The 23,681-nt window shown below is 43.7% G+C and overlaps 1 protein-coding gene and 1 long non-coding RNA gene across 2 annotated transcripts in view; one reads left to right on the forward strand and one right to left on the reverse strand.

Annotated features, from left to right (window-relative positions):
• The window catches only part of LOC119161043 (uncharacterized), a 62,792-nt gene extending 41,869 nt beyond the window's left edge, over positions 1-20,923 (reverse strand). The window contains exons 1-2 of the mRNA XM_037413366.2: positions 20,775-20,923; positions 8,489-8,550 (exon numbers count right to left, since the gene is read on the reverse strand). Coding sequence (XP_037269263.1) covers positions 8,489-8,550; positions 20,775-20,860 — 148 coding nt within the window. The 5' untranslated portion in view covers positions 20,861-20,923. The remainder of the gene's footprint in view (positions 1-8,488; positions 8,551-20,774) is intronic.
• A 1,435-nt stretch (positions 20,924-22,358) lies between these two features.
• Positions 22,359-23,681, forward strand: part of LOC119162290 (uncharacterized) — a 40,453-nt gene continuing 39,130 nt past the window's right edge. Inside the window, exon 1 of the long non-coding RNA XR_005108533.2 lies at positions 22,359-22,552. This is a non-coding gene — a long non-coding RNA (uncharacterized LOC119162290). The remainder of the gene's footprint in view (positions 22,553-23,681) is intronic.

Below are 23,681 nucleotides of genomic sequence, written 5' to 3' on the forward strand. Positions count from 1 at the left end.
CGCGGAATTGCTCAGAGCGCTTTCGACAGTCAAAGCGGTTGTTGAGTCCATAGCAATAAACAGCGATCAGTATTGCGAGGCAGGCACATCACTGGCGGGGCGCACGTTCTGATGTGGCGTATTTGCGACTTCAGAGGTCGCCTGTGGTGTTTCCCGTACGATGCTCCGTCGTTATAGGCAGCCGAGTTGAGAACTGTACATTCCAGCGCGCTGCTAGGCCAGTGCGCGCCATCTTTGTCGTCATCACGCGCTAGCACCCGGGCATGTGCGGCCGGTGATTTAGCTATTTGGATGGATCATACACTTCGCTAGTTACGCAATTACATGCTGTAACAAAGCTAATTACGCCAAGCCATGGTTAGGTCAAGGTACCTACACCTCATTTTAGGAAGACCGTGCTGATGATACCATGTAAAGCTGGAACCAGGCTAACTGAAGCATGCAAGCTGATGAGCTAACTTATGATCATCAGCCTGACTACGTCCACTGCATGACAAAGGCCTTACCCATGTTCCGCCAGCTAACTCGGTCCTGTGCTTGAGGCGGACAATTTATACCACAAACTTGTTAATCTCATCTGCCCACCAAATCTTCTGTATCCTCCTAACCCACTTGCCTTCTATGAACATCCAGTTGGTTACCCTTAATGACCAGTGCTTATCCTGACTACGCGCTACATGCCCGGCCCATGTCCATTTACTCTTCTTGATTTCAACTATGATATCCTTAACCCCCGTTTGTTTCCTAATTCACTCTGCTCTCTTCTTGTGTCTTAAGGTTACACCTACCATTTTTCTTTCCATTGCTCGCTGCGTCATCCTCAATTTAAGCTGAATCCTCTTTGTAAGTCTTCAGGTTTCTGCTCCATAGCTAAGTACCGGCAAGATACAGCTGTTATATACCTTCCTCTTGAGGGATAGTGGCAATCTACCTGTCATATTTTGAGAGTGCCTGCCAAATGTGCTCCACCCCATTTCTATTCTTCTAGTTACTTCAATCTTGTGGTTCGGCTACGCAGTTATTACCTGCCCTAAGTAGACATAATCTTTTACAACTTGAAGTGCACTATTACCTATCTCAAAGCGCTGCTCCCTTCCGAGGTTTTTGTACATTACTTTCGTTTTCTGCAGAATAATTTTAAGACCCACGTTTCTGCTCTCTTTGTCTAACTCCGCAATCAATAAATGCGATTTGTTCCCTGAGTTACTTAGCAATGCTATGTCATCGGCGAAACGCAGGTTACTAAGGTACTCGCCATTAACTCTTATCCCTTACTGTTACCATTCTAGGCCTCTGAAGACCTCCTGCAAGAACGCCGTAAATAGCATTGAGGAGATTGTATCTCCCTGCCTTACGCCATTATTGATTGGTATTTTGTTGCTTTCTTTGTGAAGCACTGTGATAGCAGTTGATCCCCTGTAGATCTCTTCTAAGACGCTTATATATACTTCATAGACGCCCTGATTCTGCAGTGTCTGCATGACTGGTGATATTTCTACTGAATCAAACGCCTTCTCGTAATCTATGAAGGCTATGTATCGTGGTTGGCTGTATTCTGAGTATTATACAATTCTGATTTAGGGTATGAATGTGGTCGATTATTGAGTAGACTGTTTGAAATCTTGCTTGTTCCTTTGGTTGATTGAATTCTAATGTTTTCTTAACTCTGTTAGCAATTACCTTTGTTAATAGTTTGTATACTATGGAGAGCAAGCTGATCGGCCTGTAATTATGCAAGTGCTTCTCATCTCCTTTCTTATGTATAAGGATGATGTTAGCATTCTTCCAAGACTCTGGTACTCTTCCCGTCAGGAGACACTTCGTAAACAGGGTGGCTAGTTTTTAACACAATCTGTCCTCCATATTTCAGAAGATATGATGTAACCTGATCGTCACCAGCAGCTTTGCCTCTTTGCATGCTCTCCAAGGCTTTTCCGACTTCTTCTATCACTACTAGTGGGGTGTCATCTGGGTTACTGCTAGTTCTTATAGTATTAAGGTCGTGGTTGTCCCGCCAAGTACCGATGCCATAATCTCATACTGCCTGGTCTCCAGCCTGCTTCTTCCATACTTTTGTTTTAAGTCTCCCATCAGTATAGTAAACTGCGTTTTACCTTACTCATTGCTGATTCCACGTCTTCATAGAAGTTTTTAACTGAAGTGTCATCATGACTGGATGTTGGTGCGTAAGGCTGTACCACCTTCAACTTGTATCTTTTATTTATTTAATTACGCTGCCTACCACTCTTTCATTAAAGGTATAGTATTCCTCTATGTTGCCAGCTTTGTTTCTGTGAATTAGGAACCCTACTCCCAGTTTTCTTTTCTCAGCCAAGCCCTAATAGGAAAAGACGTGCCCATTCTGTAGCACCGTATAGGCCTAATCTGTCCTCCTAACCTCACTTAGCCCTATTGTACCCCATTTAACACTCTCTAGCTCCTTGAATAGTACAGCTAGACTTGTCTCACTTGATAAGGTTCTAGCGTTAAACGTTGCCAAGTTCAGGTTCCAATGGCGGCCTGTCCGGATGCAGAAATTCTAAGGACCCTGTGCTGCGTTGCAGATCTGACCACCACCATTGTCAGTTGCTTCGAAGCTGCTGGGGACTGATGGCCGTGAAGTAATTGACGTATGCATGTTAGAGGTAGTGGCCAGATACTGCACAAGGATGGCCAATCCTTCTCTGGTGAGGGAGCCCGTTCCCTGTGATGATTACCGGTGAGGCCGCACCCCAGACCTCCTAATGCAGTTCCATCACCACGCGCATTTTTTTATCCGGTTGGGAACTGCGTGGCACCGGGATTAGAACCACGGATCTTATGTTTGCGAGGCGGATGCTCTAACGACCAGACGCTATAAACGCCAGAGGAGAGCTACTAATAGAATTCGCAGGTCGCAATAATTTACGGCTTTTGAATACCTTCAACCGAAAACAAGGAAGCCGCATGTCCACATGCGGTAGGAAATCACTAGTCCACCTAGACTTTATAATGACTTTATAAATGCAATTTTAATGAGTGCATACCCAGGCATCGTGCAGAATAAGGAAGTGGTTGATTGATTGATATGTGGGGTTTAACGTCCCAAAATGGAAGTGGTTGGCTAGGCACGATGTAGTGACCATTGAATGGTACGGTCTCGAATTCGCCTAGACTTGAAGAAGAAACGACAGAAACTGATACGCGAGAAGCCATTGAATGAGCTAGCACTGAGGGTAAAGTACAGGAATTCAAAGTCTCGCTTCAAAACAGGTACTCAGCTCTTAGTGAGGAAACCAACCTCAGCGTAGATACAATGAATGATAATCTAACGAGTATCCTTATGGAGTTTGCACTGAAAGTTGGAGGCAGGGTAGTTAGACAGGACACTGACAATCTTTCCCAGGAAGCGGAGAATCTCATTAAGAAATGTCAAATCATGAAAGTCTCAAGTACAACAGACAAAATAGAAGTGACAGAGCTTTCGAAGTTGTATAATAGGCGTAAGTTATGCGATGTAAGAAGGTATAACAGGGAGAGAATTGAACACGCTCTGAAAAACCGAGGAAGCGTCAAAGCAGTGAAGAAACAACTTGGGATGGGCGAAAATATGATGCATTCAGTAAGGGACAAAGAAGGCAAAATAACTACCAATGTGGATAGGATTGTTAAAATAGTGGAGGAGTTTGACAGAGATCTGTACAGTAGCCGGAACAACCATGACCTTGATACTATAAGAACTAGCAGTAACCCAGATAACACCCCGCCAGTAATGATAGAAGTCAGAAAAGCTTCGAGGAGCATGGAAAGAGGCAACCCTGCTGGTGAGAATCAGGTAACATCAGATCTGCTGAAATATGGAGGACTTATTGTGTTAGCAAAACTAGCCACCCTGTTAACAAGGTGTATCTTGACGGGAAGATTACCAGAGTCTTGGAAGAATGGTAACATCATCTTAATACATAAAAGAGGAGATGACAAGAACTTGAAGAATTACTGGCCGATCAGCTTGCTCTCTGTAGTACACAAGCTATTTACAAAGGTAATTGCTAACATAGTAAAGAAAATATTAGATTTCAATCAACCACAGGAACAAGCACAATTTTGAACAGGCTACTCAACAATCAACCACATTCATACTGTCATTCAGGTAATAGAGAAATAGTTGCAAAAGACAATGTCTACTTAGGACAGGTAATAGCCGCGGAGCCGAACCATGAGACAGAAGTAACTAGAAGAATAAGAATGGGGTGAAGCACATTTGGCAAGCACTCTCAAATGATGACTGGTAGATTACCGCTATACCTCAAGAGGAAGGTATATAACAGCTGTATCTTGCCTGTACTTAGCTACGGAGCAGAAATCTGGAGCCTTACAAAAAGGATTCAGCTTAAATTAAGGACGACGCAGCGAGCAATGGAAAAAAAAAATGGTAGGTGTAACCTTAAGAGACAAGAAGAGAACAGAGTGGATTAGGGAACAAACGGGGGATGGGGATATCATAGTTGAAATCAAGAAGAGGAAATGAACATGAGCCGGGCATGTAGCACGTAGACAGGATAACCGCTGGTAATTATGGGTAACCAACTGGATTCCCTGAGAAAGCAAGCGGTTAAGGGGGAGACAGAAGGTTAGGTGGGCAGATGAGATTAAGAAGTTCGCGGGTATATATTGGCAGCAGCAAGCACAGGACTGGGTTAGGTGGCGGAACATGGGAGAGGCCTTTGCACTACAGTTGACGTATTCAGGCTGATGATGATGATGTCCCGGCTACTGTACAGGTCTTTGTAAAACTCCTCCGCTATTTTAGCCATCCTACCTATATTGGTTGTTATTTTGCCTTCTTTGTTTTTAGTGCCTACATCAGATTTTTGCCTATCCCAAGTTTCCTCTCCGCTGCTTGGACGCTTCCTGCATTTTTCAGAGTGAGTTCAATTCTCTCCATGTTATACCTCTTTTTTATCGCATAGCTTACGCTTATTAATCAACTTCGAAAGCTTTGCCAGTTCTATTTTGTCTGTTGTACTTGAGACTTTCATGCTTTGACGCTTCCTTATGAGAAGAAGCTTTCCTGAGAAAGCTTGTACTGTCTTGTTTAACTACCGTGCTTCCAACTTCCACTGCACACTACTTAATGATACTCGTCAGATGATCATTTATTGTATCTACGCTAAGGTTGGTTTCCTCAATAGGAGACGAGTACCTGTTTTGAAGGGAGACTCTGAATTCCTATACCTTCCCTCTCAGTACTAGCTCATTGTTTGGCTTCTTGCGTATCAGTTTCTGTCGTTAGTTCTTCAAGTCTAGGCGAATTGAAGACCGTATCATTCTATGGTCACTGCATCGTACCTTGCCAACCACTTCCTTATCCTGCACGATGCTTGGGTGTGCACTCATTATAAATTGTATTTATAAAGTCATAATAAAGTCTATGTGTACTTGTGGTTTCCTACCGCATGTGCACATGCGGTTTCCTCGTTTTCGGTAGAAGGTATTCAAAATCCGTAAATTATTGCGTTCTGCGAATTCTACTAGTAGCTCTCCTCTTGCTTTTATAGCTTCAGGTGGTTAGAGCATCCGCCTCGCACGCATAAGTTCCATGGTTTCAATCCCGGTGCCACGCAGTTCCCAACCGGATAAAAAAATCCGCGTGGTGATGGAACTGCATTAGGAGTAACATGAAACGCACCGCTTATAAAAGCACCTGAAAGAGGTATTTATCCTAATAGAAAAAGCACAAATATTATCCTAAAACGTTTTCTTGCATCTTCGCCAGAGCGTGTGTCACATGTAGCGATGTCTTAGTTTGAAGCTCTGTGTGGGATTCGTTGTGCTATCTCCATTGTAATTGGAGAACGGAAGAGTGTGCGCTCGTTCCGTAAGTGGTGACAGTGAAGATGTTTATGGTTATGATCGCGATAAAATATGTCTGGTGTAATTAAAAACACACTATGGACGCAGGTGCTATCGCGGACGATACCTTTTCTAGTTTCTGTGCATTTTGTGTTTTTTTGTGGTTGACCAACAGCCAGGGCAAATCTTTGGTCACGTTATATATCAAGGGGATCACCTGGCCGCCAGAAGTGAACTACTATAGCACATAATCTGACACAAGAGATGACTGCATGATGGCACCCTTGATCACTCTTTTGTCGACGGTGTGAGCCTTGATAGTGCCTTGAAACCCGCTGGGAGCCTTGATAGTGCATATGTTCAGTCAATGCACGAAATGAACAACAGCTACAGAAGAGAGACACTATGTTTGCGCATCAGTAGTCCCTTCTACGGGTGTGTTGTCTATTTTGCACATCACACTATTAGATGCCAGCATCTGCGTCTGATGCGCGAGACAGACGGTGCGATTTTTCATTCGATGTGGCTTTCGGTGCTATATGGATCAAAAAAATAGATGGGTGCTTCGTAATCTCTGTGGTGGTGATTTTGTTTGCCTGCTGACAACCCACTGGATGATATGCGGGATTTAACTTTCCAAAACGATCGTATGAATATGAAAGACGTTGTGATGGAGGGTTCCGAAAATTTCGACCACCTGTGGTTCTTTAACGTGCAACCAAGTCTGAGCACACGGGCCGACAGGATTTTCACCCGCTGGTTACTCGTAAAGATATAGACGTCGTAGATGTAACTCTTTTACTTTAGGTCTCTCTACTTCATGTGGCATTATTTTCTAATGCCACATGGCCGAATACTTTTTCCTTTAATTGAACAAGGAGCGGCATGCTAAAAGTAACAAAGGTGCAATCAAGATAAAATTCAAGACAATCAGTGGCCAGAACATAGCTGATTTTTTGTCACTTCTGGAGTTTTTTTTTTATTCCACCCATGCTACTTTTGAGAATCAGGTCTTGTTAAACGAAAGGGTGTATGTAGTTGGTCGAGCGTGAAGCTTATACTAGCTGATTATTTCTTGGCGAACATTGATCGTGACCTGATGTGCTGTCCACGAATCCCGGCTGCGGCGGCTGCATTTACGATGGAGGCGCAATGTTGTAGGCCCATGTGCTCAGATTTCGTGTGCACGTTAAGAACCTCAGGTAGTCGAAATTTCCGGAGCCGTCCACTGTATCTCTCATAATCCTATGATGGTTTTGGGACGTTAAACCCCCCCTATCAATGAATGAATGATGTTCTGTATGTACCATGGTATTACACTTTAATTTTTTACATGCTTAGATTACTACGTGATTATTCTTAAAGAAGGACCTGGTTCGACACTCACTAGTTTAGTGCAAGATGTTTTAGCAACCTCTGGAAGACACGGGAGAAGTATGACCTTCACGTTCGTACTGCCTGACAGGAATAAAATTTAGTTTCTGTATATAAAATTATCTGGCACCAGATCATGTGTGCTTGAAGTACTCGCTGCGAGCAAGAAAAGAACTGTAATTGTACAATCCTGCACTTTGCAAAACCAGTCAATGAACAATTCGCATGTTCTTTTTGAAGCGAGGCTTGGAAAAGGAAAAGTCCCGTGTGCGCCTGCTTAATGACAGAATAAACAATTAGGTTGCCAGGTTCGTGAATGCTGGTTTCCATTCGGCAGTCATAGTTGCTGCAGCGGAATATCCCCTGCAGAGCTTCAAGGCTAGTGCAACTCAAGGTGGCCAAGATGGTAAAAAAAAGTTGACCGGTGGCTTTGCCTTATAATCATAGGGAGTCTTACAACCTGAAGAATGTTGCCAGTCGCCGCGGTGTGCCGGTGGTGTTTTCTTAACTGCGCAAGCTGGCCTCACTATGCCCCCGTATCACCTCTGGAAATAGGAGCGTGCCAAATCGCACTAAGAGACACGCCACTCAATTCGTCGACTACTCGACGGAGTTAGTATATTAAATCCCTCTGACATGCGGGAAAGTGTACCCCGTCAAGCGGGTTGGTGTATAAATAAGAGACTAAGGGAACGCCAACTTCTGATGAAGCACGGACCAGGATCTAATCTGCCTCTCACTGCGGCTCATTATCGTCGGCTGCCCATGGTACACCATACCAGCCTTTGCCGGTGATAACGAAAATCTCGAGGTGTAGTCAAGACTAGTTGGCACGTGAACTTACCAAGGCTTACTTCATCACGAAAAAAAAAGAATATACATTTACGCCAGTGACACCTCCATAAAATTGTACGATAATGAAAGCAGGTTTCTCGAAAGCGCCTATATGAATTTGTTTTTGGTGTCATATATATATGCGTTTTCATTCTATTAAAATCCAGTCGCCAGTCTGCACCCATCATCGTTCACTTCCTCGTCCATGTTTCCTTTGCGCGGTACTTTTTTTAAAATAAAAATACAGTGCGAAGCAGGCCTGATAACGCTGTCAGACTCAACTTTCGAAGGCTAAGCTGAAACGTCTTTCAAGTATCTGGTTCCTCTATTTTTTAGAGAAAAACAATACAGACCGATATTTTCGCGTACGTATTTTATGAACAGTACTCAGACTATTGCCGCGGGTTGTGAATGGCAGCATCGTTTCTTGTAAGGTCAATATACTTACCTTCGCTGAGGGTAATATTCTGGTAATTCGGGGGAAATGTGACTACAGCCGTTGTGCGACCCCTGCGCAAGATCATAGAAATAAATGGTAAGGTTTCGTGTTAGTATATGCCAAGTAATACAACTGTGTTGTTCATGGTAGCACAACACTCACTCATGAATTCACATGCAGCAAAACAGTCGTCAAAACCAAATTACAACCCATGCTCGATAACTACCATTACTTCATCAGACTAAAAACACAAGAAAGTCACAGGGTGCCTTACGCGAAGTACAACACATGCTCGATAACTACCACTACTTCATCAGACTAAAAACACAAGAAAGTCACAGGGTGCCTTACGCGAAGTACGGCTCTGTCATTAGAAGCCCCAACAATAAGGATAAGCTTTGGGCCAGCCGGGAAGCTGGCAATGTGGCAGTAAGACTTACCCGGTCCGCCACAACATGGGAGATGCCCACCGCGCGCAATTAGACAGTAAATCGCTTGGCGAACCACCCAAAATGTCTTACGTCTCTTCTCTTTCAAAGGGAATAGCTTTTCTTGGGATACTTAAAAACAGAAATTTTGGTCTTTCTGTTCCACGGTTTATCAACTCGGTTTCCAACTCAGCACAAACAAGGTTTCCAACTCAGCACATCATAGCATGCATGACCAATAATCGCTTTATTGAACTGTGCACCACTTTAAATATCATTTACAAACATGAGTGGTCAATCTGAAAGGTGATTTACGGTAACACTGAAGGATCCCACTGTTTCGCCCACTCGTCATGATTCACTTCTTGGATATGCCGTTTTTTTCGCACCACTCGTTTTAATGGTAGCATCACCGATGGTTGCTTTTCGTGTTTGACCATGCGTCCAGGGCTTCCGCCTCACAGCGTATACATCATAGGGACCCCTGCATGGACGATGTCTTTCAGTGTACTCATGTAGAATGAGCAAAAATTATGCATAACTTGCATGGAGAAGTTTCTTGAAAAAAAAAACGAGGAGTTATCATAACTTTTCACAGCTAAAACTGTTACGAGATGAAAACAGCCTACTTTAGTGCAGCAGTGGTCCACCGCTAACATTCCTGGTGTTCATAACCGCTATCACATGAAATAAGAAAAAGACGCTAGGCCTACCGGAAGACGCAATGCAGTCACAGCGAAAGCTGGAATGTTTTTATGTTGTGAATTCTTTTGGTATTTTAGGTAGCCTTTCAAGGTACCTATTATGCCATAACTCATAAATTCTTTGAAGTATAAAAGCCCCCACATGACATCATTTTTCATTCTGCTGAGAAACTTGCCACCACTTACCCATAAGTCAGGTATTATATGTGCCTTGTTAAGGCTTTGGTTGGCGCCGCCGCGGGAGTCTAGTGGCTAAGGTACTCGGCTGCTGACCCGTAGGTCGCTGGATTGAATCCCGGCTGCGGCGGCTGCATTTCCGATGGAGTCGGAAATGTTGTAGGCCCATGGGCTCAGATTTGGGTGCACGTTAAAGAACCCCAGGTGGTAAAAATTTCCGGAGCCCTCCACTACGGCGTCTCTCATAATCATATGGTGGTTTTGGGATGTTGAACACCACAAAATCAATCAAGACTGTGGTTCACGACGCTGAAAAATTATGGCTTAGCACTTTTAATGGGTGGGAAGTATTAGCTGACCTACTCATTACCGTATTCGCATGGTGTGACGCTTCGTTTTCATTTTACTCTACTACAGCAATATAACACATACGGTAACGCAATTTTTTACTCGACATGATATCTGTGTAGGGCCTTTTAGCAAGGAAATTTAAAGCACCGGCATTCCTTTGTGATATACTAAAGCCCTTAAATCTTCGTAAAGTACTGACACACGTGGAAAACAGTGTGCTTCTTCTCTTTTCTCTCTTCTATTTCCTCTCCGAGGCACATGCCATGTTGATACTGGCCAACAGCCGCCACTTGGGACAACGCAGAGCGCTCACTTGTTTAGTCAATCTTGACTGCCATCTTGTTGTATAAGTGTAGACTTGCTGGTGTACAGCGTATCTTGAATGTGTAAGCACCTGTTATTTGGTGTGGTTATCCTGTGAAATATGTTTCACACAAGACCAATGTCGCTGTTGGTTTTATTGCTGCATGGTGTGTTTTTGATGCCAGAACAAGTCTAGCGAAAGCAAAAAAGTCATTGATTATACTACTGGCAAGCGCAAAGAAGGACGACGAAAGATTTAGTTACACAAAATTAGAACTTCGGGCCGACATTTTCTGCTCGCCTTTGCGAGATAAGTTGCGGGTCTCTCACAATGAATATACGTTGACGTTCATGTGATTCAATGCCTACCCAAACGCCGTAGCCATGCCACAATTCTTTGTGTGGTGCGACGCCATCTCTCATACACACTTTATTGCTTCTTGTGTGGGGTCCTAACTTCATTTCGGAGGGGGGGGGGGGATAACATTAAGTGGTTACGTTTTCTGCTTGACGTGATGCACCGACTTCTTCAAGTTAGTCGTACTGGCTTGTGAACCTGTACATAATGCTTGCAAAATTACGATTGATAATGTTATTGCGAAACTTCAAAGATTCAGCACAGCTATTTTGAATAAAGAAAGCAGGAGTGCAAAGCCTCACATTAAGAACAGTACTCTTTGTTTCTTTTTGTTGCGTGCTAGTTTATTTATGAGCAAAAAACTTTTATTAGATCATGTGCGTTCGTCTAACAGTCAGATGATTTGCCATACGAAGGTAGCTCTGCAAAGCGTACATGCCCAACCAAGTCGCAGGGTGCGGTGACCATTGAGGAACCTCACGTCTGCGTGCTATTTCGCGTGGTTTACGTGCTACTTCGCATGAAGGTGTACATGCGCTAGTGGAGCTCACCGGAATAATTCGTTTACGGTGGCCCGCTAGTCGTTTCGTTCGCTTTCACGTTCATTAGGCACTATAGTGCGTCTGTCATATACGTCCTATTTACGCTTTTGCGCAGTATTACCGGTGCTTCAAATCCCCTAAGAAAACAACTGACGCTTTGATTTGATATGCGTTGTTTAACGTCCCGAAACCACCATATGTATATAAGAGACGCCGTAGTAGAGGGCTCCAGAAATTTCTACTTTTTTGGTTTCTTAAGCGTGCACCCAAATCTGAGCAAACGTGCCTACAGCATTTTCACCTTCATCGAAAGTGCAGCCACCGCAGCCGGGATTGGATCCAGCAGCTTTATGGTCAGCAGCCGAGTACCTTAGCCACTAGACCACAGCGGCGGGGTGAAACGAATGACGCTGTACGTCATTATAAATCTATAAATGATGTAAGCCTTCTGGCACAATATTAACGTCAAATGCCTTTTGAAAACGCTAAAATTGACCGTCGGCGATGGCAGCGTCCTGAATCGGTGGCGTCAACATGAGTTATGCAAATGGTCATCATAAGATGCCGGCGCCATATGTCGTCATGGAATGTCACAGATTACCAGCACTTGCAATGTCATAGTAAGGCCACTATGAAGTCACCATGACGTCAAACACGATGATCTTGTCGTCACATGACAGTTGTCACAGCATTGCCTTCTTGGTTGTTGGGCCTATCACAGAGGCAGTGTAAAACCGGGAGAGGAGCTGAAAGCGGTTGGAGGCGTGCTGGGGGAGACCAACACGTACACTGAAGAAAACCATGCAGACGGCTTTCTCTTTTGAGCCGGCTCAGGCGAAAGAATAAGGGAGACTCTGACTTTTCTCTATTCGTCTGGTGCCCAAGACTTGTTGGTCCTGTGCTGCGGTGACTTGAGGGACTGCAGTTCGGCTAGTGAGTTGTAATTCACCGATGAAAAAAGTACAGCCCATGGCAGCGCACACCGGCTGCAACGGCAACACGAACACTAAAGGACGTTCCTGTTCGTAGTTTCACCTGCTTCGCACTGCCAAGAGCTGCGAAAATCAACCAACTAGCCCCCACATAGATTGTAGCGGAACTTTCTACCGCCTTTGATATTTTTTATATTTTTTATCGCAACAAAACCTTTCCGTCGAAAGTCTCCAACTTTGCAAAGGCTACTCTCGAAAGTGAGTAGAAAATATTTAAACAGAACTTTTCTATCTCTGTTTTGTAGTCTTCTACTGGTGAAGGGATGCGCACAACACTGCTTGACTTGCGTAGTGACGATTGCATTGCCAGTGAAAGTCGAAAACAGGAACCACATGCAGTTTTTCCAGGCTTCAGTATGTTTTGTTCAATAATAAAGCAAACACTGTAGAAAACTCTTGGAAAAAACCAAAAGGCTCTATATTCGTTGTTTTAGAGCTCTGACTTGTCACGTATATGACTTTTTTTACATAGGCATGCCAATTGTTTTGGGGGTCATTATTACTCTTTTTATCAGAGGTCTGTGAGCCACACAAGACTTAACATTCCCCTTTAAAAGAGTTGTATACGTGACAAGTTGGGACTAGACGCAAGAGTCTCACGTACTTTTTTTTCAGGCTTTAGTTTTTTCAGCACGCAAACTTTCACACTAGCTGTTAATACTGAAGTTCCTTCTGATTTATTTATACAGCATAAAACACCATCACAGTCGAGCGGCCAATTTGGTCCGTTGTAGCAACACTGGTAAACTATCATTTTTAAACGAACTTTTGTGGTTCCACTCATGCGAAACTGGTGAGTAAAATGAACAGAAAGTCACTATGTTCAGGTGTTTTTTATTGCATATGTAACTTGAAAGCGGACACGGGCGCCTAGCGCAAATTTTTTACATTCCTAAAAAGTCAGTGTTTTGCCGCGAGGTCGAATCAATCAATGCGATGTAAGAAATTGGAATTTTACTAGAAGAAAGACAAGAATTTTGAACGAGTAAACAGTGCGAAAGAACAAGGACGAATGAATGAAATGACACACAATGGCGCTGATTCGCGATTCTCTCTGTCGTTCCTCTCTTTCATCTTTGTTCTATCACACTGTTTACCCATTCAAAATATACAAGAACTTGCCCAGCTAAAAGTTCTGATGAAACGACAAGCAGTGCGATATTTTCAGCATGCCACTAAAGCGGAAAAAGGGACGCTAAAAAAGAACACACAGCTATACCGAGAAGAAGCCCGAACTAAATGTGTCAGTTTTACGCCTTTGCCTTTGAGCAACGCACTCTAAGTGTCGAATATTTAGAGCCCTATAATCTCAAGTATTTCTTTCTTCTAGACTGTGGCGTCCAGAGTGACCCCTTCGCGCCTCCATCCACATGATGACGTCTAATGCAGAATACCAAGGTGTGTTTGTCATTCTTTTTTAAAAGACGATAGTCTTTCTTGGGGATCGTCGACGCAAAAATTTTTGTCTGTCTGTCTGTCTCTCTGTCTGTCTGTCTGTCTGTCTGTCTGTACATTCGTACGTTTGACCTCCTGTAACGGTACCATAAACGGCACCAAAGTGACTAAATGACACTCCAAACGGCCGAACTTATTTGCAGCGCCCACCCATATTGCTCAAGGTTCAGCGTTCATACTTGTGCAATTGTCCATTAAAAAGCAATATTGCGCATATCTTAGGCACCATAACACGTCAGTATGTATGTGTCTTTGTTACAAGAAAAAGCATACATAAGTAATTTTAAGGATGGTAACCTTTATAACGCTGCGCTGGCCATGCAACGCTTGCACAAAACGGCAAGTGCTTCAAACGCTTTCCTTAGGCGACATGGTGGTGGCAGCTACCCGTCGCCTTGCGTTCTACACCTTATCACCTCAGAGAGAGGCGCGCAAGGCGCGCGCCCCGTTTTCCAGGATAACTGCCAGATAGCGCTCATGTCTCACGTGTGACGTGACTTTATGCGCTCGTTCGCCTCCGCTGCACGCTCGAGGCTCTTTAACGCAGTGCCTCCAGAATAGAATTAACAAGTTTTATAGCGCAGAACATCAAATAAACGTTTTGTTCAGTCTCTCCAGACGCAAAAGTATCATCTTTTGACGACATTCGCGGTGTAACATGCAGATACAGGGCTGATTTTTCCCCCCATTAAATTTATGTACAGAATAAGGTCATTTTTTGTGCGTGTCTCAAGGCCAGTTTTAAAACCGAAAGACAATGTAGAAACTTTCCGTAACAGAAAAGACGCCCGAGCACCTCCAAGATATGCCTACCGCCCGCGTTGTACGTTGTACTCCTATGCTGTGTCAGTGGTTAAGCGATGCAAGAAACGCCGTTACCAGTAACGCGTTACTTTTTTTTCGGTAATTTAGTAACATAATAATTACAATACTAGAACTGTAACGTGTAACGTGCTCACGTTGCAATTTTCATTAACCCGCGGTGTCACACTACTCGTTACTTTTTAGTCTGGTAGGTGCCGTTCTCCCAGTGCTGGAGGCGAACAGTGTCGGACAGCTGTCTGCTTGCAAATTTTGACAAAGAAAGCGTGGCAGGAGTCGCGTTTTCTTTTATGGGCGAAGCTCCTTTAGGCGTGGGTCTGTACATCCTCCGATGTTGTACGTAACAACCAGTGGCACATACCCGCTCTAGAGCGGGTCTGTGCCACAGGGAATGCAAGATGGGAGATGGCGGTACTTAATTTGATTGATTGATATGTGAAGTTTAACGTCCCAAAACCACCATATGATTATGAGAGACGCCGTAGTGAAGGGCTCCGGAAATTTCGACCACCAGGGGTTCTTTAACTTGCACGCAAATCTGAGCACATGGGCCTACAACATTTCCGCCTTCATCGGCAATGCAGCCACCGCAGCCGAAATTCGATCCCGTGACCTGCGGGTCAGCGGCCGAGTACCTTAGCCACTAGACTACCGCGGCGGGGCATGACAGTACTTGAAGAACTGTTCGCTAGATGGACGCACGGATGGGCGCATGGACGGACGGACAGACAGACTAGCAGACAGAGGGACGGATGGATGGACGCGTAGAGCGCGTATGTGCCACAGGGAATGCGAGGTGGCGGCACTTGGAGATGGACGCATGAACGGACGGACAGGCAGACTAGAAGACTAACGGACAGACATATGGACACGTGGACGTACGGACGGATAGACGCATGAGTGGACGAACGGATGCATGAATGGACGCATGGATGGTCACGCGGACGGACGAAAGCAAGAATGAACGGACGAACGTAAGCACGGACCGACTGACGGATGCTTCGCCCCACTCTTCATCATTCACTCCGTGGATATGCTGCGATGTTTTTGTTGTTGTTGTAGAAATTGCAGATAGAAATTGCTGAAACGCCCCGACCTCATGTGGGAAGGTTTGGGCCATGGCCGCACAAAGCTTGAAGAAAGCTGAGAAGCCTCCATGAAAACTGATTTTACGTGCACAAAAGACAGGCTGCCCGAAGGGAAAGCGCATGAACTGGTTTGCTCCATACCCCGTCACGTTTTGTGCAAGAAGAAAAAAAAGAACTTCTTCAAAAGCCTGCAGCAACTTAATACTGATGTCGGCAAGTTAGACTGACAAAAGTGTACACTCGGCGAGCACAGCCTACACCTTCCGAAAATTCTTCAGGCCTGTACATACGTTCCTTGCCCCGCGTGGTATGTCACACGAAGAGCCCGACAGATGAACTGGAAGTGGAAACACGGTGACTGCATAGCAGGGTTGTCAGGTGTGGCTGCTTTGCGTCAATTTTCCTACGTTTTTAGGCCACTGGCAGCAAAAGAAAAAAATGTTCTGGCTACTTCACTACGTTTTGTCTACTTTTCGTTCTATCGATTTTAGCAAATTACAAATATACGTACGCCACCCCTGGTACTCCACCATATATAGTGTCCAAAGCATGGCGGGCATGATGCATTTCTATTCTCAAAATTTGGCGCTTGCAGTACGCAAATGGAAGGGCTTTGAGATGCGGGAGGTAGCCTGAGACCAGAGCTTGCGGACACTCGAGGACGCTTCGCGTTTTGACCACATTTTTTCTGGTGACCGCGAACTCCCGCTGACCATAGCGCTGGCTTATTTGCGTGCGTTTTCGAGCATGCGTGGTAAGCTCTGGATAAGCACGCCTCTTCACAGCGAGTATGCCGCAAGCACTGGATGGCCAAGCCAAAATTAAAAAGTGAGAACTGTTTGTTTGCTGCATTAGAGTAAACTGAAATGAACTTTGGATATTGCGACACTCAGCATGATTCGATTTATGCTGTGGGCCACGTACCTGCTTTTTTTTTACGTCTGCACTGTTTAGTTTCATATTGGATTGCGCTTTCCGAGAATGATTCACAGCATTTGACGTGAAAATACTGCTTTTGTAAAGTAAAGGCCCTCTATACACACTTGATAAATCAATCGGAAACACGTCAACATCGCAATGGTCTTTGCTAGGAAAGCATGCATCTGCGTCTGAAGGATACGATCTCTCATTGTTTAACAGCCGACATAGAGCAGAAGCAGTGTGCTTTGAAAATCTCATTTTTCACAGCTTGTCACATGGCAATAAACTCCGTGGACGAGCTTTCCGGTATTCTCATAGATAACTCCGGCAAGACAGTGTGCTGCACTGGACGAATTGTATATGGTGCCCTAATAACAAAAGTGATAGCGCTATACTTCTTAAAATCTTTAGCACGTGACCTCAGGGGAAAGTCGTTTTTAAGTTTGGTTGATGAAGCCACTGACATATTTGTAAAGACGCTAGGAGGCATATCAGTTCGCCATTACAGCGATATTGTCAAGACGGTCACCAGCACGTTTCTTGACATGAAAGAGATTTCAGATGTACGAGTGGATCTTCTTCGATTTATTGGTGCCAACATGAAGCTGAACTGTGCCTGAACATATTTAGGATAGCGAAGACAAGAATGTCATCAGGGCGCATAGAGTATTTACAAGAGGTGTACAGTGCTCACACACACATTTACATTGTTAGTTCACTTATGATTGCAAATTCAACCCCGATCGTAATAACTTCAGCTAGACATATCACAATAGAGCTGAAAATGTTTCAAGGAACCTCAGCTATATCTTATAAACTAGCAGCTCTCGAGCTGCTCTTGAGATTGTTATGAAGCTCATGCCTAACTTATTGTAAATCTTTAGCGATAGCAAAGCAGCACGCTTAGTACTACCCTCCGCTTTACGTGACGGCTTCCATGAGAAGCTTATAGCGAATATCAGGCAAGCTCACCATGTAGTAGTGGAAAACAGGGTATAAAGTAATATTACAGTGGCTGCTTAGTCACTGTAGCATTCAGGGTGATGACCAAGTGGATACATTTCCTCGATGCGCCCAAAATGGTGCAAGCTGTGCCGGAAATTTGAAATGTGACGTGCCAAACGAACTGCGTGCGCCAGCCTATCGTCTAACGTTGTACTTGTGGCTTTAACCGAAATTCACAAGTGCACGGCTGCATACTTTGGACCCTGATATCAACGTACGTATTCCGTCCAACCTATCACGACATGAAAATACCTTGCTGGACTTTACGTGGCTTGGACTTGCCTTCTCACAAATCTAATCATTTGTTATTTTCTGGTATATTATGGGTTAGCAGCCCACCATTTAAAGTATGCGGATGCAGTGAAATAGTCGCGCACTTTCTCGAAGACTGCAGCCGCTTCAACTCTGAAAGTGCTATTCTCCCAATCAGACTAGGCCACCTAAACAACCGTACCCTCACATAGAATGAAATTCTAGGGTTCTGACCTACGCAGTCTCTGTTACGTGCTGCTCTGAGGTCATTGTTGTTGTTTTTTCAAACAACCGGACAGAGTGACAAACTTGACTGCTTGCAAACAATGTTGCTGTGTAGCACTTGGATGGTGCTCCAGTAACTACATTTTAGTTACAAAGCAGCTTTTGCTCGGGCGTGTTTCTGCCCATCGACGACCGTCTGCTCATGGTGATAAGGGCTGCAGCGCGAGCACGAAGGTGCTAGAAGAAACGTGAAACGAAAGGCGAGGCAAGGAAAGCAAAGAGAACAGCATGAGCGCCCCACTGCGCATGTGTGAACTCTCCCCCCTATTCCCGCGTGAGCATGAGGAGGTGGGAGGACCCTCTCGTCATCCTCACGCGAGAAGCTGGGATAAGGTGGGGTGAAGGAGGCAGCAGAGCACCGCTTCCGCTTCGTCTGTCCTCTACCGTTTATCTCTCCGCCACAGCTGTGCGCTCGTATATAATGTTGCGCACGCTCTCTCCATTGCTCTCTCCTTTGCAACGGCGCTATGGACGCCAACGTTGACGGCCGTGATAGCGACATCGGTAACAACATGCATTGAAACATACAAATGTGTCAGACACCACCGAATGGCACGAAACGCAGAAGGGTGACTCGACACACCACCGTTTTAAAGAAAACAAAATATGTAGGAGCGTTGGGTTCTCCATTGTCAGTACTTGGACCACGTTGCTCAAACACAAATACGTAACAATTGTGACAGTTATAAGATCACGCTTCTGTTCTGTATAACGGCACGTTTTTTTTCAATCGTTTTTTTGCGCCTATTGGTAGTAATTAGGTTTTAAATTTCAAAACTACGACGCAGTTTTGAGAGCCGTCGTAGGGGAGGGCTCCGGAAATTTTAGTCTTCAGGTGTTCTTTAACCTCCGCTGACATCGCACTGTAGAAGGGCCACTTCGATCTTTGTGGTTCTGCGGCATGCTGCAAGTATTGAACTGCTTGGTGTTCTTCGTATGACATTCCAATTTCTTGCCATTACGTTTGTTGTGCTGGCTTGCAAAAAAATTATGTTTTTTTTCAATATAGCCTCTCAGTGCGGATCGAGAAACACTTGATGACTCAAGTTGTGATCATTTCCAATAAGCTAAAACTCTGAAACTACAAAGTATATGGGTTTAGTTCTATGGACAACCAGCTTCTTTCGAAGCCTCCATGCTCCTAAAGCGTGGACAAACAAGTTGAACTAAATAGAACAGTGGGTGAAACAAAAATACATAACGACGCCTAACATGACTAACTGCGTGCTTTTTGTTGCGCCCCACGATGAATGCGGTTGAAGTTTACAATAATATGGTTAATATTATTAAATAAAACAATATTATACCTTGAAACGGCTTCTCAGGGGACTAGATCGCAGAGACAGCTTGTCTGGCATGTTAAGTAACACAATACGACAAAAAGTCATTGGCACCTACTCGAACCACAATTTCATTTGCCTTTTAAAAACACAGTGATTTATTTATTTATTTATCTAAATATTTATTTATTTGTTTAAAAGTGCACTGTACACAAGAAGCTCAAGCAGGGGTTTCATTAAGTAAAGTATTAGGATTAAGCAAGAAAAAATATTTCAGAGCTTGGTCATAATACGAACCTACTGAACTTGTGAATTAACTGCACTACTTACACAATAATATACAGGTCACAATCGCTGAGAAATGCTTCAGCTTATTCCAGTCAACCATTACTTGTTGAAAGGAGCAGTACCGGAAGGTGTCAGTCCTTGCAAAAACTTGTGTTGCAAAGGAAGGAACCAACTATATTTCAAAAGGTTAGTTATATAGTTTTTTTCTATGATTGGATCTCTTTTAAATAATCACAATCTTATACAATAAGCTAGAGTAAGAGCATTACGAGACTCGTGACATAATAATCTTTCAAACGCCAATGTTGAAACGTATTTCATTTATTTTCAATTCTTGAAATATTTTGGTACGTAATGAAAGCAGATAAACATTTTTTGCATATCATTATGGCTATGATATGTTTTCAAACATTAGTCATACATGATGCAAGGACTACTATCGCACTGCCTTTTCAACAAATATGGCTGCCCATTTTTGATGTGATCATGCTGCGGACCTTCACAGTAGTGTGGCGCCCAATGGCTGTAGGCGAAAAGTTGTGACAAATTCAATCTTGAAAGTCAAAACAATTTTCGTACAAACCATCTTGCAATATGCTTCTATTTCTGCAGCACATCTATAACTTGTACAGAGTCATACCAAAAATACAACGGAATACTGCGACTTCACATGTTTAATATTTACTGCACTAGCTTGATACGGGCTACAGAAAATGATTTGTCCAATATACTGTTCATGTTTTGCAGCTGAATTGGCCCCTACTCCCTCATCCCATGGCCATTGTCAAGCGAACTCCACACCAGGGATGGATGGTACGATTGCACTTCACCGTCAAAGATCTCCTTGAAGTGATCGCCGTCACTTCACGAAGATCTTCAAACGAGCCTTTTATACCAACCGCAGTCAGCGAGGTGAAAAAACCAAATTGACCAAGCTTGTATAGGTGAGGCAGAGTGGGTATGATTATTAGTAATATGGAGAAAATTCTTGAAGTCCTTCTTATAATGGAAAGTCTTTTGCGAAAAGAAGTGTTTCACACTTACGAACTTTTCTTCCCGTTGGATGAGCTTGTCATGCAGCACAAGAAAAACATTATGCTGGATAACGCCACTAAGTTTGCCCGATACATGTTTCACACTGGAAGTGATTGTGAACAGCAAGTGTAAGGCACACCAGACTTTCACAATTGCATCTACATATAGGTCTTTCCAGAGAGCTCTATATCTTACATGGACTATACACTATCCATATTTTAGAAGGCTCGATAGCCGTCAAAGGCACTCCTGACGCTACTTTTCTGCTGAAGGTGTAACAAGCAAGTCGCCTAATAAGTAAGCAACATATACTGTAAACAGCAGGGTTCATAAATACACGCAGTGGTTTGCCTTCCAGGCCAACGACAATCACTGTAGCATTGTCGGTTAAATAAGAATCTGTTATTTATGGTGCCCCACTTTTTGGCACCAAGTAATATACGACTTAATCCTGGCCTTGGCTGAAACTTCATTTTTAGACTTGATGTACAGCCCTGTTTGAATCTCAATGACGACTCTCATTAAGGGAGGCGCCCACAAAAGAAATCTCGTAAATTTTGCCTCACTGAAATATGTCCCGCGCAAACACCTGCTGGAGCGGCGTGAAAAACTTGAAGCTTTTCATGGACACTGTAGCTATAGTGTCCTAATAGGAAAACTTCTGAATGGTATCACTGCCGAGCGCCCTCATTGTAGAACGCTTTGTGCACATATCAAAAAAGAGCGCTCACAGCCTTACCCTGCTGTCAAATAAAACCAAGACAGAAAAAATACCGTATACATTTTGTAGCAAAGTGCTTAACCAACCGATTCCAAAGGCTACTAGGCATTTCTGCTGTAGTCGACTCTTCAGGCATGATTCTGTTGCAAGATATGATTGGCAGTGAGAATAATAGAAATCGATTGCCTACTAAACCAGACTACTTCACGTCGACTATCTCTCGATGAAGGATACTGTGTTATTAATGACGGCATTCTGGTGACATATTGGACAGTTAGCAAGCTCTCTAGGAATGAATATTTCACCTATAAATCATCAAATAGGTGAAGAGATATGCTGAATGAGATGTTAAACATATGTCTCTTACTGGTGTTTTAATCTAACACGCTTGTAATGTGATTTATAATTACATAGAGTTCCTAATGCAAAAATAACACAATCCCTGTCTTCAAGGAAACCTAGGATTTCATAGCTAACAGTTATGTTCATATTTTCCCAAACATATCACTCAGCTTCCACAGTTCCATTTACGCTCAACCCATTTTCTACGAAAGGAGCACGCTACTTGCAGGCTATGTTAAAAGCGGTAGCGCTAAGGAGCTCGTTTCGCAGAAGTTATGGCGTTGGCGTCGTTGCTTTGTGAACAAAAAAAAAAACTTCAGAACCCACGCATGGTGTGAATCGATGATATGCGACGCACTAATGAGGAAGGTTGATATGACACTTTAAGATCAGCGCAACGTCACGAAGTGTGGGAAGGCCGCGCACAGTAAACAGAAGTAGAAATGTTGTGCGAACTCAGGTATTTAGGTTATAAGACTGATTTATATATAAGCTTAAGGTCCCAAAACCGCCATATGTTTGTGAGAGATGCCGTAGTGGAGGGCTCCTGAAATTTCGACCACTTGGGGCTCTCTAACGTGTGCTCAATTCTGAGCACACAGGCCTACAGCATTTTCGCCTCCATCGAGAATGCAGCTGCCGCAGTTGGTATTTGATTCCGCGACCTGCGGGTCAGCAGCCCAGTTCTTTAGCCACTAGACCACCATGGCGGGAAGGTATTTAGGTAAGATGCAAGTGTTTTGTTTATAGTCGCATAACGACGGCACCACTAACGTTTGCATTAGCAGCGCCAGAAGTGATAAATATGTAAAATATGTCGTACATGAGTACCATGTCATGATTATCAATGACTATCATGTTTGAACACGACATTTGTCTTCGTCGTCTATTCACGTCACGTAATACCAAATTTGCCATATATGAAGCTAGCGAAACGGCCACTAGCGCGCTATTAGCGCACCATGTGGTCATGTTTTAGACTACACGCAGGTCTTTACTATCATGTTTGGACCTGTTATCTGCCTTTGTCGTCCATTTAAGTCACGTAATAACAAATTTGGTATATGTGATGCCAGCGAAACGGCAGCTAGTGCCCTATGAGCGTGGTATGCAGTCAGACTCTTACAAGACGCGCATGACATGATTATCATGTTTGCACCAGTAATATACCTTCGTCATCAAATAGCGTCACGGAACACTAAATTTAGTACATGTTAAGTGAGCGAAATGACCACGATTGTACTATGAGCTATGTTTTACATGACACGCATATCATAATTATAATTTTTTAACATGTCATTCGCCATCGTCGTCTATTCATGTCACCTAATAATAAATTTCGTATATGTGAAGCTAGCAAAACAGCAGCGAGCACATCATGAGCGTGCTATGTTGTCATATTGTTACATAACACGCATGTCATCATTACCAAGCTTCTACCAGTCATAAGCCTTTGTCATCAATTCAAATCACGTAACACCAATTTTGCTTATAAAAAGCTAGCGAAACGACTGCTAGTGCACTATGAGCGTAGCATGTAGTCATGTTTTACATGACGTGCATGTCATGATTATCATGTTTGGGTGTGTCTCTACTTTCATCGTCCGTTCGCTTCCTGTAATACTAAACTTAGTATATGTGAAGCTAGCAAAACGACTGCCTGCGGCGCATAAGCGTGGCATGTAGTAATGTTCTCAATGGCACGCAAGTCATGATTATCGTGTTTTCACCAGTCATGTACCTTCGTCATTCATTCATGTCACATAACGCCAAATTTGGTATATATGAAGCTAGTGAAACAGCCGTGAGTGCACTATGAGCGTAGCATGTCGTCAAGTTTTACATGAAACGCA

This window comes from Rhipicephalus microplus, chromosome X (genome assembly GCF_043290135.1).
Source record: "Rhipicephalus microplus isolate Deutch F79 chromosome X, USDA_Rmic, whole genome shotgun sequence".
Lineage (NCBI taxonomy): Eukaryota > Metazoa > Arthropoda > Arachnida > Ixodida > Ixodidae > Rhipicephalus > Rhipicephalus microplus.